Source organism: Agelaius tricolor, unplaced genomic scaffold, assembly GCF_023055355.1.
Source record: "Agelaius tricolor isolate 1412-34295 unplaced genomic scaffold, bAgeTri1.0.p SCAF_51, whole genome shotgun sequence".
Lineage (NCBI taxonomy): Eukaryota > Metazoa > Chordata > Aves > Passeriformes > Icteridae > Agelaius > Agelaius tricolor.
In genome coordinates, this window is record NW_027269311.1 from 899,141 (window position 1) to 917,902 (window position 18,762).

General features: G+C 50.3%; 1 protein-coding gene across 1 annotated transcript; it reads left to right on the forward strand.

Moving 5' to 3' along the window:
- Positions 1 to 11,314: 11,314 nt before the first annotated feature.
- On the forward strand, positions 11,315 to 12,247 carry LOC139604472 (olfactory receptor 14A16-like). The gene has a single exon (XM_071455626.1). It carries the CDS (start codon positions 11,315 to 11,317, stop codon positions 12,245 to 12,247), a length of 933 nt encoding a protein of 310 aa, XP_071311727.1.
- Positions 12,248 to 18,762: the final 6,515 nt, after the last annotated feature.

Below are 18,762 nucleotides of genomic sequence, written 5' to 3' on the forward strand. Positions count from 1 at the left end.
GGAGAGAATGCAGGACCAGCACCACAGAATGTGCTCTGGAAGATTCTTGAGGAAGGGATCCAAGAGGTGAGAGAAGTGGCAGTATTGGAAGTACTCTTTGGGAGGGATGGACAGCATGATAATGACCCCAACAAGGTCAGGTGCACAGGGCAAATGTTGTGGAGTCTGGCAAATCTGGGGCCAGCTCAATACACCACCTTCATTGCAATGATTAATGCCAATAAGAAACGAGAGACAGTGGGTTCTGTTGCCAACAAGCTTAGAAATTATGAGAGTGTGATCAATGGCCCAATGCAGGCTCATGTCTCTGCCGTGGTCCAAGAACTCAGAGAGGAGATGAGGGAGATGAGGGAGGAGGTGAGGAGGAACAGTTCCCACATTGCACCAGTGTGAGTCACAGGCCCCAGAGTCAGAGCCCAACGTTCCCCAGCTAGAGAGAGAGGGTACAGCCCATGGGCTGACCTGTGGTTCTTTCTGCGTGACCATGGGGGAGACATGGGAAGGTGGGATGGAAAACCCACTTCTGTCCTGGCAGCATGGATGCATCAGCTCAAGGAGGGAAACACTAATTGAGGGAATTCCAGTAAAGTGAAGGTAGCCCCAACCTCCCATGACTGAGCTGCTGGGTATGATCCGTCAGATCCCCTGGAAGGTACCTCGACCATGTATGCCCAGAATAGAAATAATAACCAGGGCTAGGGAGGGCCCTGCCTCTAGCCAGGGAGAGGCACGGGAAAACCGGATTTTCTGGACAGTGTGGATCCGATGGCCTGGCACATCAGAGCCACAAAAATACGATGCCTTAGTTGATACTGGTGCGCAGTGTACCCTGATACCATCGGGACATGTGGGGGCAGAACCTGTTTCCATTGCTGGGGTGACGCGGGGATCACAGCAATTGACCCTGTTGGGAGCCCAGGTGAGCCTGACTGTGAAGGTGTGGCAGAAACATCCTATTGTGACTGGCCCAGAGGCCCCGTGTATTCTGGGCATAGATTTCCTCCAGAATGGCTGTTACAAAGGCCCAAAGGGACTCAGATGGGCTTTTGGCATAGCTGCTGTAGAGGCTGAGAACATCAAGCAGTTGAACACTTTGCCTGGACTATCAGAAAACCCATCTGCAGTAGCTCTCCTGAAGGTGGAAGAGCAACGAGTGCCAATTGCCACCTCGACAGTGCACCGCCGGCAATATTGAACAAATTGAGATGCCGTGATCCTCATCCACAAAATGATCCGTGAGCTGGAGAGCCAAGGGGTGGTCAGCAAAACCCACTCACCCTTCAACAGCCCCATCTGGCCTGTGCACAAGTCTGACAGAGAATGGAGATTGACTGTGGACTATCGTGGCTTGAATGAAGTGACTTCACCGCTGAGCGCTGCTGTGCCGGCCATGCTGGAACTCCAGTACGAGCTGGAGTCCAAGGCAGCAAAGTGCTTTGCCACTATAGACATTGCTAACATGTTTGTCTCCATTCCTCTGGCAGCAGAATGCAGGCCTCAGTTTGCTTTCACCTGGAGGGCTGTGCAGTACACCTGGAACTGACTGCCCCAGGGGTGGAAGCACAGCCCCACCATCTGCCATGGACTGATCCAGGCTGCACTGGAAAAGGGTGAGGCTCCAGAGCACTTGCAGTACATTGATGACATCATTGTGTGGGGGAACACGGCAATGGAAGTGTTTGAGAAAGGAGAGATGATCATCAGGATTCTGCTATCAAGAAGAGCAAAGCAGGGGATCACTCATGTGGTTGCTCTTGGCCCAGTCAGGACAGGACCAGAGGTGAAGAACGTGCTCTACTCTGCAGCCAGGAACCATGGCTTGTCCTGGAGCCTTTGGCAGAAGGTGCCTGGGGAGACTAAAGGCTGACCACTGTGATTTTGGAGTCGAAGCTACAGAGGGTCTGAAGCCAACTACACTCCCACAGAGAAGGAAATCTTGGCTGCCTCTGAAGGAGTCCAAGCTGCCTCAGAGGTGATTGGCACAGAAGCACAACTCCTCCTCGCACCCCGACTACCAGTGCTGGGGTGGATGTTTAAAGCAAAAGTTCCCTCTACACACCATGCCACCAGTGCTACATGGAGCAAATGGATTGCTGTTATCACACAGCGCGCCCGTATAGGTAAACTGAATTGCCCTGGGATTCTGGAAATAATTACAAACTGGCCAGAAGGTGAACACTTCGGTCTCGCTGATGAAGGGCAACAAGAAGTGACACGGGCTGAAGAAGCTCCACCATACAACCAACTGCCAGCAGAAGATCCACGCTACGCTCTTTTTACTGATGGTTCTTGCCACATTGTGGGAATGAACCAGAAGTGGAAAGCAGCCGTATGGAGCCCCACAGGACTGGTCACAGAGGCCACTGAAGGAGAAGGTGGATCAAGCCAACTTGCAGAACTCAAAGCTGTTCAGCTGGCCCTGAACATCGCAGAAAGAGAGAATTGGCCAAAGCTCTGCCTTTACACTGATTCATGGATGGTAGCCAATGCTCTGTGGGGATGGCTGGAGAGGTGGAAAGAGGCACACTGGCATAGGGGAAAACCAATTTGGGCTGCTGATGAGTGGAAAGACATTGGTACCAGGGTAGAGAAGCTACCTGTGAATGTCCGCCATGTAGATGCCCATGTCCCCAAGAGCAGAGCCAATGAGGAGCACCAAAACAGTGAGCAGGTAGACCAGGCTGCAAAGATAGAGGTGTCAAAGATAGACTTAGATTGGCAACAAAAGGGGAAGTTGTTCCTAGCTCGATGGGCCCATTATGCCTCAAGCCATCAGGGCAGAGATGCCACCTATAAGTGGGCACGAGACCGAGGGGTGGATCTAACCATGGACAGTATTTCTCAGGTTATCCATGACTGTGAGACATGTGCTGCCATCAAGCAGGCCCAGCGGGTGAAGCCCCTGTGGTATGGTGGGCAGTGGTCCAAGTACAAGTATGGGCAGGCCTGGCAGATTGACTCCATCCCACTGCCCCAGACACGCCAGGGCAAGCGCTGCATGCTGACCATGGTGGAAGCCACCACTGGATGGTTGGAGACCTACCCTGTGTCTCATACCACTGCCCAGAACACATCCTGGGCCTGGAAAAGCAAATCCTGTGGAGACATGGAACCCTGGAGAGAACTGAGTCGGACAATGGGACCCATTTCAAGAACGGCCTTATCAACACCTGGTCCAGAGAACATGGTATTGAATGGATCTATTGTATCCCCTATCATGTACCAGCTGCTGGGAAAGTTGAATGGTTCAATGGATTACTTAAGACTACCCTGAAGGCACTTGGCAAGGGAACTTTTAGAAATTGGGAAATGACCTTAGCAAAAGCCACCTGGATGGTCAACACCAGAGGGTCCATCAGTTGAGCTGGTCCTGCCCAGTCTGAACCCCTGCACACAGTGGATGGAGAAAAGTCCCTGTTGTACACATGAAAGGTATTTTAGGAAGACTTTTTAGGTTACTCCCACCTCGGGCAAAGACAAACCCATCTGTGGGATTGTTTTTGTTCAAGGACCTGGTTACACTTGGTGGGTAATGCAGAAAGATGGGGAAAGCCATTGTGTACCACAGGGAAACCCAGTCATAAGTGAGAGCTGTGTGTAAGGTTTCATTGGGATGCAGATGGAAATAGAATAAGGCATGGATAATGTCCTAGACTGCAAGGTAATGTGTGTGTTCAATTCCCATCTGTTAGAGGTGGGCCAGTTATCATCTGTTAATTGGGCAGTTTTTCTTTATCTCTTCCACAAACCAATCCTCCCTCTGGGAAGACATCTGCTGTTAATGGGCCATTGAGTGTCACTGCATGACTGATAAAATGACATCTTCCCATTGTGAGATGGTCTCCCCAGAGGGAGGAGCCAAGCGTTCCTGCCTGGATACAATCTGAGATTTTGGGACACCAGAACAGTCTTTCCACTGGATTCCCAGAGGAGCACCTGCCCCTTCCACTGGATTCCCAGAGGAAGACCAGGCCCATCTACACCACCACTGGATCTTCAGAGGAAGACTACACCCTTCTACAGGATCCCTGCTCCAACAGAACCACATCTGTCTGCAGGAAGACTGCAGGAGGACTGCAGCCACTATTTTCATTGCACTGCTAGCAACACCCTGACCCACAGTGTGTCAGGTCATTTTCTGATTCTATCAGTGTTGTTTTGTATTACTGCATTGTTTATTTTATTTTGATTTCTTTGCTAATAAAGAACTGTTATTCCTGCTCCCATATCTGTGCCTGAGAGCCCCCTTAATTTCAAAATTACAACAATTCGGAGGGAGGGGGTTTTACATTTTCCGTTTTGGGGCAGCTCCTGCCTTCATTAGCAGACACTTGTCTTTTCAAATCTAGACAAGGCAAAATTTTCAAAGCTTCAGTTATAAAGCAAATAAAGTTTGAAAGGACAAATAAAATAGGAATTGGGGATGTTCTGTTAGTTCCAGAAGCAGTGAGAAATTTTTTAGGACAGGATTTACAGGTGCAGTTTGACATTGGAGGGCTCCCAGAGAAGGGAAAATGGTAATTAAGCTTCTCCAATAAGGGAAGAGGATGAGGAGAAAATTCATGACATGATGTGGGCAAAACCAAAAAACTGAGGTAAATTAAACAGGAAACATATAGTAATAAAAGTAGTTAATGAAAACCATCCCGTTTGGGTATGACAATACCCACTTTCCCTGGAAGGGAGACAAGGAGTACGGCCGCTGATCCAGGACCTACTTGAGGACAGGACCTTAGAACCATAAATGTCCCCCCATAATACACCCATATTACCAGCAAAGAAGTCAGATGGGTCTTACAGGCTTGTCCAAGATGTGAGAGAAGTGAACAAAAGAACTGTGAATCCATATCCGGTAATGCCAAATCCCTATACGCTACTAAGTAACATCCCAGTGGTTTAACATGATAGACCTAAGAGATACTTCTTGGGCATACCCACTGGCAGAGGAAAGTGGGATATATTTGCTTTTGAATGGGAGGACCTCAGTTCTGGGAGGAAGCAACAGCTTCAATGGACTGGGTTACCCCAAGGGTTTTCCGAATCCCCAAACCTCTTCGGTCAACGCCTAGGAGAAGTACTACAGCTCTTCTCCATTAAACCTGAGATGTAGCTCATCCAATATGTAAATGATTTGCTTTTCTCAGGACAGGAAGAAAAAGAAGTTTGGGAATCCACCATGGTGTTGTTAAGTTTTCTGAGGGACCAAGGACTTTGGGTATCAAAAGGGATTCTCCAATTTGTAGAGCGAGAAGTAAAATACCAAGGACATGTGATTTGTCAAGGGAGCTGGGGGCTGAACCCTGAGAGAATCACGGGGATAGTCTCACTCCCATGGCCAAAAACTAAGAGGGAAGTCAGAAGGTTTTTAGGCCTGTTGGGATGTTGTAGGCTATGGATTGAAGGATACACGCAGGCCATCCAGTTCTTGTATGAAAAGTTAGCAGAAGAAGAGATTAGGTGGGAAAAAGACAATGAACAAAAGTTTGAAGCTTTAAAGCAAAAAATAGTCAGTGCACTGGCACAGAGTCTTCCTGCCTTAGACAAACCCTTCTATCTTTTTGTGGATATAGAAAAAGGGGTAGCACATGGAGTGTCAGCCCAGGACTGGGGAGGATCCAGGAACCCAGTGGCCTATTTATCAAAACTGCTAGACCCTGTCAGCCAGGGGTGGCCAACCTGCATTCAGGCTGTGGCAGTGACTGCCCTACTCATAGCAGAAAGCAAAAAATTACCCTCTGGGGGAAAATTGAAGATATATATCCCAAACTCAGTAAGGAGTATCCTAAGCTGAGAAATGGCTCACTGATTCCCAAGTGCTAAAATATGAAGCCATTTTAATAGATAATGGTTTAGACCTGATTGTGAGTAACCAACTCAACCCTGCCCAGTTCTTGTATGGAGAACCAAGTGAGGAACTAATACATAATTGCCTAGAGGTTATAAACTATCAAACTAAAGGAAGAGAGGACCTAACAGATCAACCACTCCAAGGTGGAAAATGATTGTACATCGATGGATCTTCACGGGTAATAAAGGGGCACAGGGTATCGGGGTACGCTATAGTGCATGAAGGGTTGGTGGCCATAGAAAAGGGAAAAGTTAGAAAAGTTACCTTCCAATTGGTCAGCCCAAAATATGAGTTGTGTGCCCTAAAAGGAGCTCTGGAAATATTGGCACAGAAAACGGGGAACAAAATATATACAGGAATCAAAATGCACTTTTGGAGTAGTGCATATCTTTGGAAAAATTTGGGAAGAGAGGGGGCTTTTAAATTCAAAGGGAAAGGGACTGATTCACAAAAAATTTCTTTTAGAAGAGATAGAAACCTTACAATTACCAGAGGAAGTAGCGGTGGTATATGTTGAAGGACATCAAAAAGGGGCACAAGGGAACAATTTAGCTGATTTAGAGGCTAAAAATGCAACTGAATCAGAGACAGAAAAACTAATAATAGTATTAACCCCCATGAGAGAAATGCAAAAAGTCCCTGTATTCAGTGGGTCAGAAGAGGAAGAACTCCTTAAAATAGGAGCCAAGAAAGACAACAAAGGGAAGTGGAGATTAGCAGATGGGAGGCAAATGTTGAATAAACCCTTGGCCAGGGAAATGCTAGAAGGCATATATGGGACAACACATTGGGGTACACAAGCGCTGAGTGATCAGTTTCTAAGGAACTGGGGATGCACAGGAATTTTCAGAATAGCTAAGCAGATAACTGAACAGGGTGTGATTTGTCAACAAGTGAATAATAAAATCATGACGAAAACACCCAGAGGAGGGCGAGAACTGGCCTTAAGGCCCTTCCAAAACATCCAAGTAGACTTTATTGAGCTTCCCCAGGTACAATGGTGGAAGTTTTTGCCAGTAATAGCAGATTACGTAACTCATTGGGAAGAGGTGGTACACCCTGTGAAAGCCAATGCCAATGTTGTGAGTAAAACAATTCCAGAATCAATCATTCCCCAATATGGGATGGCAAACAGGATTGATTCAGACTGGGGAACTCATTTCACATCAGAGATATTTCAGAGAGTCTTTCAGGCCCTGGGAGTAAAATGGGAATTACAAACTCCATGGCATCCACAGAGTTCCGGTCAGGTTGAGAGAATGAATCAAACTCTTAAAAGAGCTCTAGTTAAGCTAATGATTGAAACCCAAATGTCATGGATAAAATGTCTCCCTTTGGCCTTATTAAGAATTAGAACCCAACCCCAGTCAGATCTGGGGGTCCCACCCTATGAAACGATGTTTGGGTTTCCCTTCCTGACCTCACCCCAGAAGGCTGCCACCCATGAGGAAGGGGAAGCCAATGCCAAGAAATAAGTGATGTCTATAGCACAAACCTTAGAAGGGCTAAGACATAAAGGGGCAATTCCTCAAACTACCACCCTGGATTTCAGAATCCATAATATTAATCCTGGGGATTGGGTGATGATTAAGCCATGGAGAGATCAGCCTCTAACTCCCCAGTGGGAAGGTCCCTTTCAGGCACTGCTCACCACCGAATCGGCCGTGCGAGCTGCAGAGCGGGGATGGACTCATGGCAACAGAGTCAAAGACCCAGGAGAAGAACCCAAAGAGTGGACTGTAACATCCAGGCTGGGTGAAACAAGATTGACTCTCAAGCAGAGACTGAAAGACAACCAGGAAAACACCAAGACGCCCAAAAAGCAGAGTCAAGCTTCCACCAGCCAGCTCGAGAACTGTCTTCCTGTTTTCATGGGTGAGAATTACCAGCAGCTGTTGAGGGGAAGTACACAAGGGACAGTAAAAGGTAATGGGACAGCTTCTTTAAGAAAATAAGACAAAGGAAGGAGGGCAAGGCCGGGTTGGCCCCTTTGTTTGCTACCAAGAAGGCTCCATAGCCCTGCTGTGGGTAGCAACCCCATGGGCATGGTAAGGTAGGGACAAAAGGCCATTCCAGACCTCTGTAATTCCTCAGTTGTCTTTTAATACAACAGGGACTGGAGGGCAGGACCGAGTTGGCCTCTGGACTCACCCCTAAGATGCACCAATTATGGGCAGCAGCCACATAGGCACGGTAGATGGGAGTCAAAGGCACACTGGACCTCTGGGATGCCCTTTTGTCCATTCCAAATGAGTGTGTCTATGGAAAACCTGAGATTTTTTTCTCCTGTTCCCACTGTCCTTGCCCACATCAACAGATGCTGGTATGACTCATACAAGAGAGAGACAGAGTTTTACTTAATTGTTCAAGCAAAAGGACTTCTAGAAAAAGAAAAGGGGGGTTTGTTATAGAAGAGTAATCCTAGGGTTGACTCTCACAATTAAGGGGTGAATATTAAATATATGTTAAGAGAAGTTTTGTAGATGTATGGTTATCTTTCCCCTCCCCCTTGCATTGCTATCACAGGATGGCCTCAGTAGCTGGGGCATTTGGGAGGGTTGGCTTGTTCCTATGGCAGCACCTGACCTCCAATCAAGGTGTGAGACAGTGATCTCCACCACTGGACAGAGAAGAAGGAGTCAATTGACAAGACTTTGGGAGGGGCCAGACGTATAAAAGACAGAGCATCCATTTTGTAGATGAGAACACAGTGACTGAATTCTTTGCTCCTGCTGCTGTATTCTTTTCTTTCTTCAGTCTTCTGCTTTATTTTGATATGGTCTTATTAAAGCATTTACATTTTTGAAAGTGAAAATTGTTTCTCACATGGGGTTGGGGAATGTGGGGCAAGGTTGTCCACACTGGGTCAGTTCTCAAGGTACAACTTCACTGACCTGGCCAGATCTCCTTAGGAGAGATCTTGGATCAATATCAAGCACAGAATGCTGCAATCAGCTCTTTTCTAAAGAGAACAGTAATAAAATACACTCTTTAAAATAGGAATACATATTTCTTAGAAGCTCTTTTAAATATTTCTCCATAACTGTAGAAGGAAATCTTCCTGCTGAACTGCTCCAGACCAGAGGAAATCAAGGCAGAGCCATGGTTTGTCAGGATTTGCTTGATCCTAATGAACCCTGTGGTGAATTTGGAGCCGAGTCTGGAACCTCAGGGCCTGAGAGGAGATTGCAAAATAACTTTCCAGGAGTCAAAGTCAAAAGAAAACCCAAAAGTGTCTCAAAGAATGACTGGGCCCCACTGAGGTCCATCTCCAACACAGGCTCCTCATGGACTCCTTGGAGGAGAGAATTGGAGGCCAGAATTGGACAAAACACCTCTCAGAGATTCAGAGTGGAAAGGAACATCCAAAGTACCTTAAAAACCTTGAGTATCTCAAGGCATTAATGAGCCCCACTGAGTGTCAGTGCAAAGCTCTCAAGGGACTCATTAAGCAAATGACTGGGGCCATGATTGCACAAACTTCTCACAGAGTCTGGATCAAAATGGAAACACCAAGTACCTTAAAATAATTGAGTACCTTGAAGCATTAATGACCCCACTGAGTCTCCTTACTGACAAAGCCTCCCAAGGGACTAATTACAGCAGATAATTGGAGGCTGTGATTGCACAATCTTTCTCATAGCATCTGTATCAAAGGGAAACACCAAGTAGCTTAAAAAACTGAAGCACCTTGAAGCATTAATGAGCCCCACTGAGTGTTGTTACTGACAAAGCCTCTCCAGGGACTAATTACAGCAGATAATTGGAGGCCATGACTGCACAAACCTCTCAGAGACTCCAAGGCAAAAGCCAAACCCAAAGTCCTTTGAAAAAGCTGCAGTCCCTGCAGGGAGCATGAAGGAGCCCCCAGGGCCATTGCTGAGCAAGGCTCCCCAGGGACTCCTTGCAGCAGATCCTTGAGGCCACTGGGATGTGGGCTAGGGGGGGATGCTGAGGGCAGCACAAGGGGCTGACAGTGCCCAGCCTGGCTGGGGCTGGGCCAGGAGGCCCCAGGGCCTCAGGACAAGGTGTCTCCTCCCAGCCCTTGCTGGCACAGACCCTGCTGTGCCCCAGGGCACCCAGACTTGGCTTCTCTTTGTCCCCACCTGTCATCACTGCCTGCAGTTCTCTGCTCTGCCTGGGGCCTGGGGACACTTGCTCAGTCGTGTCCCTCTCTGGGACCCATTAAAAGTCCAAGAAAGTTTGGAGTTGGATTCTGCCTTGGACTTCTGGAGAGGTTTCTTCAGCTCCCTCTCAGGGACTGATGTTCAGGGCCTGAGCACAAAGCCCCAGAGGCTGATTGAAGTCCTTGTGCTGTGTCTGTGCTGCTGAGCTGGGCTGGGCTCCTGGCCCAGAGGCAGCTCCTGGTCACCAAGAAGAGCTTCAAAAGCACATTTCTCTTGAGGAGCAGCTCTTGTGCCAGCCCAGCAGGGCTGGGGCACTGCCTGCAGCCAGCCCGGGCACAGCACAGAGGCACAGAGAGCTTCAATCAGGCAGGGCTGGGAAGGGGCTGAGAAGTGCCTGGGGCACAATCACTGCCAGCCCTTGGCACAGGAACCTCTGGCTGCAGGACAATGCAGCTGCAGCTCCTGGAGCCATCTCCTGCAGCTGGAACATGCCAATGCCTGCAGAGCCTGTGAGTACATTCTCTGCTTGTCTCTTGTGCAGAGCAGCCAGGGGTGCCCAGGGCTGTCCTGCAGAGCAGGGTCCTGCAGCCCAGGGTGCTGTGCTGGGGCAGGGACTCTGCTGCCTGCCAGGGACAGCTCTCAGCCAGCCCTGGCAGCTGCTCCCAGCACTGGGGGACAAGATCTGGGTGGGAGGAGACAGCTGGTGAGGCTTGGGAGTGTTCTCCTTGTGTGGGGAGGATGCTGCATTGTTCAGAATTGCTCCTGCATGATATTTAACTGCAGAACATTTCCAAGTGGATTATACAGGTTGCACAGTGAAGAAGGGGCTGCATAAAAGAGGAATTCCTGGTTTTTTAATCTACTGCTCTCAGTTGCCTGGATGGGAAATTGCTCATAGATATACATCTCTCAATTCAGACTGAGAAAAATAAAAAAAAAAAATTCTCTCAGATATGAATAAACCAGGTAATTAAGGAAATCAGCACAGGGGCCCTTAGCAGAAGCATCACTGCTGCTTTTCCAGACTCCTCAGGGTTGCTCTGATGTTGCCCTCAGAGCCTGCAGAGCCAGAGCTGCCCCTGGGCAGTGCCTGAGCTGGGAGGGCTCTGCAGGGCAGAGCTGAGCCCCCAGGGCTGGGCTGGGCTCTGGCAGCACTGGCAGGGCCCAGCCCTGGGCACAGGGAAGCAGCTGCTGGCAGGGACAGCTCCAGGCAGCAGAGCCCTGGGCAGGCAGTGGGGGGAAAGTGACCCCAGGCTGTGCTGGGATATTTCAAGTCCTCTCCAAACCCAACTATTCCATGATTACTTTTCTTACAGGTCCCCATGCCAAGACAGAAGAAATGTCCAACTGCAGCTGCATCAGGCACTTCCTGCTGCTGGCATTGGCAGACACGCGGCAGCTGCAGCTCCTGCACTTCTGCCTCTTGCTGGGCATCTCCCTGGCTGCCCTCCTGGGCAACGGCCTCATCATCAGCGCCGTAGCCTGCGGCCACCACCTGCACACGCCCATGTTCTTCTTCCTGCTCAACCTGGCCCTCACTGACCTGGGCTCCATCTGCACCACTGTCCCCAAAGCCATGCACAATTCCCTCTGGGACACCAGGGACATCTCCTACTCAGGATGTGTTGCCCAAGTTTTTCTGATTTTCTTCTTCCTTGGATCAGAGTATTTCCTGCTGACCATCATGTGCTACGACCGCTACGTGTCCATCTGCAAACCCCTGCACTACGGGACCCTCCTGGGCAGCAGAGCTTGTGCCCACATGGCAGCAGCTGCCTGGGCCAGTGCCTTTCTCAATGCTCTCATGCACACGGCCAATACATTTTCCCTGCCCCTGTGCCATGGCAATGCCCTGGGCCAGTTCTTCTGTGAAATCCCACAGATCCTCAAGCTCTCTTGCTCACAGTCCAACCTCAAGGAACTTGGGCTCATTGCTGTTAGTATCTGTTTATGTTTTGGCTGTTTTGTGTTCATTGTTTTCTCCTATGTGCAGATCTTCAGGGCTGTGCTGAGGATCCCCTCTGAGCAGGGACGGCACAAAGCCTTTTCCACCTGCCTCCCTCACCTGGCCGTGGTCTCTCTGTTCCTCAGCACTGCATCATTTGCTCACCTGAAGCCCCCCTCCATGTCCTCCCCATCCCTGGATCTGGCCCTGTCAGTTCTGTACTCGGTGGTGCCTCCAGCCCTGAACCCCCTCATCTACAGCCTGAGGAACCAGGAGCTCAAGGCTGCAGTGTGGAGACTGATGACTGGATGCTTTCAGAAACATTAAACTGTTGGCCAATTTCTGCAAATCACTTGTAATAAAAGTCATCTTTGATATTTCTTGTTGTTCCCATTTCGGGGGTTCTGCTTCTTTCTTTTACTTTTTCCGTATTATCTACAAATAAATTTCATTGTTTGTGCCATTTCTCATTTTGTTACTCTCCAAGTTCCCTGTGGCCACAGACTGTGGCAATGATGGGCTGCACTCTCGGTGGCTTTAAAGGAAGTAAAGGATCTCCCAGCAGAGTTTTCTGCAGAGATGCCCTTGTGTTGCCTTCTCTGGAGCTGCAGCAGCAATGTCTGTGTGCAGAGCAGGGGCAGATCAGTGCTGGCCCAGCAGCTGTGCCCAGCAGCAGCAGCAGCAGCACTTGGTGTTGCCAGTGCTGCTGCCGTGGCCCTGCCCCGCTGCCCTGGTGGCCCTGGTGTTGCTGCAGGGCCTGAGTGCTCTCGGGGCCGGGCACAGCCCTGGGGGTGGCAGTGCCGGGGCTGCAGCAGGGACAGGCCATGGGCACTGCTGGGGCAGCGCTGACGCCTCAGCCCAGGCCCTGGGGGCTCCAGGCTCCTTGCCCAGGCTCTCTCAAGAACACGGCCAGGCCAATGCTCAGCACAGAAACCCCCGTCAGCAGCCCCAGGCTGGCCGTGGGCAGGCTGGGGGCAAACAGCATGGCTGGGGCTCTGCAAGGGCCCTGGGGCAGACGGGAAGGAGCAGCAGAGCAGGGGCTGATCCATGCCCAGTGCGCTGCACAGCCCAGGGCAGCGTCCCAGAGCGTCCTCATGCAGCTGCCAACCACATCCCCCCTCTGCAGCCCTGGCCTCTCCCCCAGCTCACACAGGTGCCCCATCCTTGCAGGCACAGACACGGCAGCACTGCCTCAGCAGCCCCTGTTTGCATTGCACACAGCAGGGGCAGCACCCCCATGCTGTTGCTGTGGGGACATGAACCTGAGGGAGCACAAATGCCATCAGCCCCTGGGGCCAGCAAGGCCTGCGGGACACCAGGGAAACCACTCAGCTTTGTCCTGGCCTCTGCAGTCAGCCAGAAAGTTTGTTCCCATCAGCTGGGAGTTTCCTGTGCCACTGCAGACGCTGTTGCTCAGAGCCAGGGCTGCCTGGCAGCCACCCCCAAACTGCCCTGACCATTTCCTTGGCTGCACCTTTGCTTTCTTTACTCTTCTCTGGTCCAGATTTCTTCCTGCTGCCCAGCCCTGTTCCCTCCCCTGCAAACAGCCAATGTCTTCCCTGCTCCTGCTGGCCACACCATTCCTGATCCAGGCCAGGAGCCATTGGCCTTCTTGCCCACCTGGGCGCACTGCTGCCTCATGTCCAGCCTGCTGTCCATCAGTCCCTGCAGGTCCCTTTCTGCCTGTCTGCTCTCCAGCCACTCTGTCCCCAGCCTGTAGTGCTGCAGGGGTTGTTGTGGCCCAAGTGCAGGACCCGGCACTTTGACGTGTTAAACCTCAACTTGTTGGATTTGGGCCCTGGATCCAGCCTGTCCAGGGCCCTGTGCAGAGCCCTCCTACCCTCCAGCAGATCCACACTTACACCCAGCTTGGTGTCACCAGGGTTCCATGAGGCCCCAGAGTGTCCCAATGGTTTCCATGATTTCATGAGGCCTCCCAGTGTCACAATGTCCCTTTGGTTTCATGGGCCCTGCAGTGTCACAATGACCCCATCGTGACACCAGGTCCTGCTCTGTCACAATGCTCTCCATGGTTTCACAAAGCCCTGCAGGGTCACAGTGGCCTCTGTGGTTCCATGAGGCCTCAGAGTTCCACAATGAATTTCTTGGTGCTGCAGTGTCACAATGGAGCCCTGGTGACACAAGTGTCACCCTGGCCCCTTGGCTCTGTGCTGCCATGTCGCACACAGTGTCACCATGGTCCTCTTAGTGTCACCAGGCCCCGCAGTGTCACAATGGCCCCTTGCTTCCCCAGGGCCCTGCAGTGTCACAATCATCAGAGAATCAACCAGGCTGGAAATGACCTTGGAGAGCATCAAGTCCAACCTGGCACCCAACACCACCTTGTCACCCAGACCATGGCACTCAGTGCCACATCCAGTCTTTCCTTAAACACTTCCGGGGATGGTGATTTAGCCACCTCCCTGGGCAGCCCATTCCAATGCCCAATCACAGAATCACAGCCCTGGTGCTGCTGGCCACACCATTCCTGATCCATTGGAGTGCCAGGGGTTGGATGAGGGAAATGGTGGGGAGGGGATAGGGACAAAGTGTTCTAGATTGTCATCCATGAAGTGTCTTGATTTTCATATCTGTTCAGACTGGATTAGAAGGTGCTAGAAGTCAATATCAATTGGAGAGTGCTGATACCAATCTACAAACAGGTAAAGAAAACTTAACATGACAAAACACTTCTTTCTGCATTGTTTTCAATACAATGTATTCACTTAGAATACACTTCTGAAATCTGTCTAATCTTTCAGAGAATTTAATAAAAACATAGAATATTCCCTATGGCTTTTGTTGTTCTGGAATTTTTGCAAAAATGTTTATAAGCCTTCCTGACTGAATTCCTGAACTGAAGAGCTCAAGAAAGAAGAGGCCTCTGGAGTAGTAAAACTCATTAGGAAACTCCAAGTGGCTGAGGATCCATGCCCATCAGAGAAGCAGTGAACAGAAATGGGCACAGCTTTGTGGCTGCTGTCCCAGCTTTGGCATGGGCCCTGGGCCTGGAGCAAGAGCAGCTCTTGAGGGCCCCAAGGCCGGGGCTCTTGTGCTGCCCTGGGCAGATGGGATGGCAGCAGGGGCTGCAGAGCTCTCAGCACCTCAGCCCAAGGGGAGCAGGGCAGCCAGGGAGCCTCCTTTGGCCTTGGCCCAGCACCTTCCCCCATGGCTGGGGCTGAGTCCTGTGGCAGCTGCAGCTGCTGCTGTGCCCTTGGCAGGGGCTGAGGCCGTGGGGCCAGTGCCCAGAGCAGCCTGGGCTGAGCAGAGCTGTGGGGCCAGAGCCGGCTGGGCTGGGCTGGGCTCAGAGAGGCCCTTGGTGCTGCCCAGAGCTCAGGGCAGCTGGCAGAGCTTGCAGGGAGCTGGGCTGGGCTCCGAGAGCCTGGCCCAGAAACCATCAGTGTCCATCTCAGCCTGGCTGAGCATGCAGGGGCAGGACTCAGGCCAGGCCTTGTGGGGCAGGGCCAGCGCCTGTGCAAGGCATTGCAAACAGGCAAGTGGCCCAGAGAGGAGGCTGCTCTGTGCCCTTGGTGGCAGGGACAGAGCAGGGAGGGGGCCCAGGACATTTGTCAGCGCCAGCCTCTGTGCCCATGTGTTGGCAGCCCTGGCTGCTGAGCTCAGCTTTGGCCTGGGCTGAGTTTGGCTGTGGCCCAGCTCCATCCTCCTGCGGGGCTCAGGGCCTGTTCCCGGCCATGGCCAGCCCTGGCTGCCTCTCTGCTGGCCCAGAGGCCGGCAGAGCACGGGGCAGGGCTGTCTGTGCAGCCCCACAGGTACCAGGGGCTCTGCAGGAGCTGGCAGAGGCTGCCCAGCAGGGAGGCCATGGGGCACAGAGCCCCAAGGCTGCTGTGGGCACCACGGCACAGGGGCCGTTCCCAGCCGCAATGCTCCTGGCCTGGGCTGGGCCTGCACAGGGGCTGGGCCACCATGGCTGGGCCAGCACAGGGCCACAAAGGGGCCACGCAGCCGCTGCCGGGGCTGACAGCAAGGCCAGGCACACACAAGCAATTGCTGAGCATGGCCTGCGCTGGCCAGGCCTGACTGTGCCAAAGGCAGAGCTCAGCTGCCCTTGGGGGCTGCAGCAACACTCCAGAGCCCAAAGAGCCTCCATGGCTGCGCTGGAGACCAAGGCTGCAGGAGGGAAATGCAGGGCTGCTGCGGGATGGGGAGGCCATTGAATTCCAGCACACACCTCAGCTCTCTGATGATCCCGGCACCATGCTGGGCCCTGTTTCACACTGGAGCAGAGCAGATGTTGATGGGACAGGAGCCCTGCGGGGCTGGCAGGGACCTGCAGCTTGCAAGGTGCTCTGCTCTCCCTCAGGTGCTCTTGGAGAGATCCAATCCCAGCTGGGCACCTCAGGGCACAAGTGGCACTGCCCGTTCATGGGCACACAGCTGATGTCTGCCTGGAAAGGGGCACAGGTTTTAATACCTGTTATTTTCATAATATACAAGCAAATCTTTATTATCTGGGTCATTTGAGTCCTTTTAAGAAATGGCAATGTTTTCCCATCAGGAACAGGAATTTCCTGGATCTACTGGATTCTTCTAATAATGGCAGAAGATAAAATACTGATCTTCCCCTCTACTTGTGTCACCAATATTCTGTCTAATATTTCCTCTTTCTCTTCCTTCATGTGTTTTCAGCTCTCTTGTTTAAATGGCCATGTCTAAGGGCATCTCTTCACTAGGCTCTCTGGAACTTTATTCTTCCCATTCCTTCCAGATTTTCTCCTCCAGATGCTCTCTGGTCCTTCAAGTGCCTCTCAACTGACTGGTTTCATGCTTTGACCTGCAGGGAGTTGCCTAGTCTTTCTTAAATTCAAATAAATATCACATTAGGCAACATCTTAATTGTGTTTATATCTATCACTGAATTACCTTTTCTTATGTCTTTGTCTAAAACTGTTCCTGTACAGAAATTCCTGGTGGATGCGGGACATTTCAGATGCTGCTGGGACATCGCAGAGAGCTGAGGGAAGAGCTGTGATGGTTATTAAACTGTTCAAATTTTCAATTTGTGTTTGTTGGCAAGAAACCCTTCTGTGCCTCTGAGTGTCACCAGGCCCTGAGCCCAAAGGACACAAACCTGATGAGTTGTAGTTCCCACTGCAGGGGCTGCACTTGGACCTTGGCTCTGCACAGGAGAGCTCTTCATCCCCTTTCTCTCTTTTCCTCCCTCTGGGCATGGAGGGAGCTCCTGACTTCAGCCTGTGACTCATGTGTGCAAAGAGCAAATCTGGACAGAATCGGGGCAAGGGAACGTTTGGGGGGACCTTGGGATCTGTGCTGGGCACAGAAGGTGTTTTCCATTGCTCTGAGGCTGTCTGCTGTGCAAAGTGGATTTAATATCCAGCAGAGGAATGACTTTTGCATTTGATGGAGCTGTGCCTTCCCTTGGCTTTGTTGGCTGACAAGAAATGAACATCCCTCTGTGTCTCGGGCAGCTCCTTCTGCAAGGAAAGCAGGTGGGAGTTGGAGCCAAGGAGCTGAAAGCTGCAGGTGCAGCCTGGGCTGGAGGGAGCTCAGATTTGCACAAGGCTGCTCTGAGTGCCAGGGCTTGGATGGGGGAAATGGTGTGGCGGGGGTAGGGACAGAGTCTGATTGATTGTCAGCCATGAAGGGTCTTGATTTCCATATCCATTCAAACTGCATGAGGAGGCACTTGGATTCAGTGACAATTGGAGATTGCACATATCAATGAATTAATAGAAAAAAAAGTTAAACAGGACTTAAAAATGTTTTCTCATTGTCTTTTTAAAAAGAACATATTCAGTTTGAATATACTACTGAGATCTGTCGAATTAACCAGAAAAGAGTAAAAATTAAAATCAAATGATTCCCAGAGGCTTGGCTTGTTCAGGTGTTCTCAATGTTAATGAGCCCTGGGACACTGAATTCCTGCACTGAAGAGCTGAAGGCTGAACAAGCCTCTGGAGCAGGGAAATTCAGCAGCAGCCTCCAAGTTGCTGAGGATGTCAGCAGCCCCCACTGAGGCCATCCCTGCCCAGAGAGCGTGGGGGAATGGGCAGACAAGGAGAGCGTCCCTGGGGCTGGGGCAGCACAACTCAGAGGCACCAGCGGCTCCAGCTGGGCAATGGAGTGTGGAATGTGGCTGGGAAAGCCCTGCCTGGGCTGGGCCAAGCAGGACACACAAGCCCTGACCCCCATCCACTAAAAAACTCACTCAAGGAGACATTTAAAAGGAATTACAATTGTTTGTGTACTCTGAGTTGGACTCCCTGGAGAAATACTGACAAGAGATTCTGAGGCGCTCAAAACAACAAAACAGCCTTTATTGGCAGTTTTAGAAAATCACAGAAACTTTGGCAAAAGATTTATTATGACATTGTAGGGGTTTTGGTTTGTTAATTTAGGATTTTCTTAATTTTGACATTTCCTAATTAATTTATTGATGAATCTGGTGAGTTTTAGTGTCAGTTAATTATTTATGTATTTATTTTATTGTGAGATTGGATTACAAGAATGGTAAAGTATACCAAAAATTTTAAAAGGGTCTAAAGAAAAAATTTATTAAAAAGAAATAAAAAGAGAAAGGTAGTAAGAATTAAAATAAATCTTTAGATCACTTTTTTTTACTCTACCACGTTTTCTATTTACTGACAATCTAAATAAAGTAAACTTACATTTTCTAGTTAGTTTACTATTTCTAGAATAGTCTTTTATTAGTTTACTTAGGGAGAGAAGTTTTTCTTGTTAAGGTATGGAGTTTTTTTTCCAAGAGGTTTTTTGTGGTTCTTAATTTTGTCACGGATATCAGTTATCTGGGGAGCTTTGATATTGTGCAATTGTTTTTATTGCTACAAGCTTTTTTACAGCTT

Coding starts and splice junctions, on each gene's coding strand:
- LOC139604472 (XM_071455626.1), top strand. CDS start 11,315: ATGTCCAACTGCAGCTGCATCAGGCACTTCCTGCTGCTGGCATTGGCA.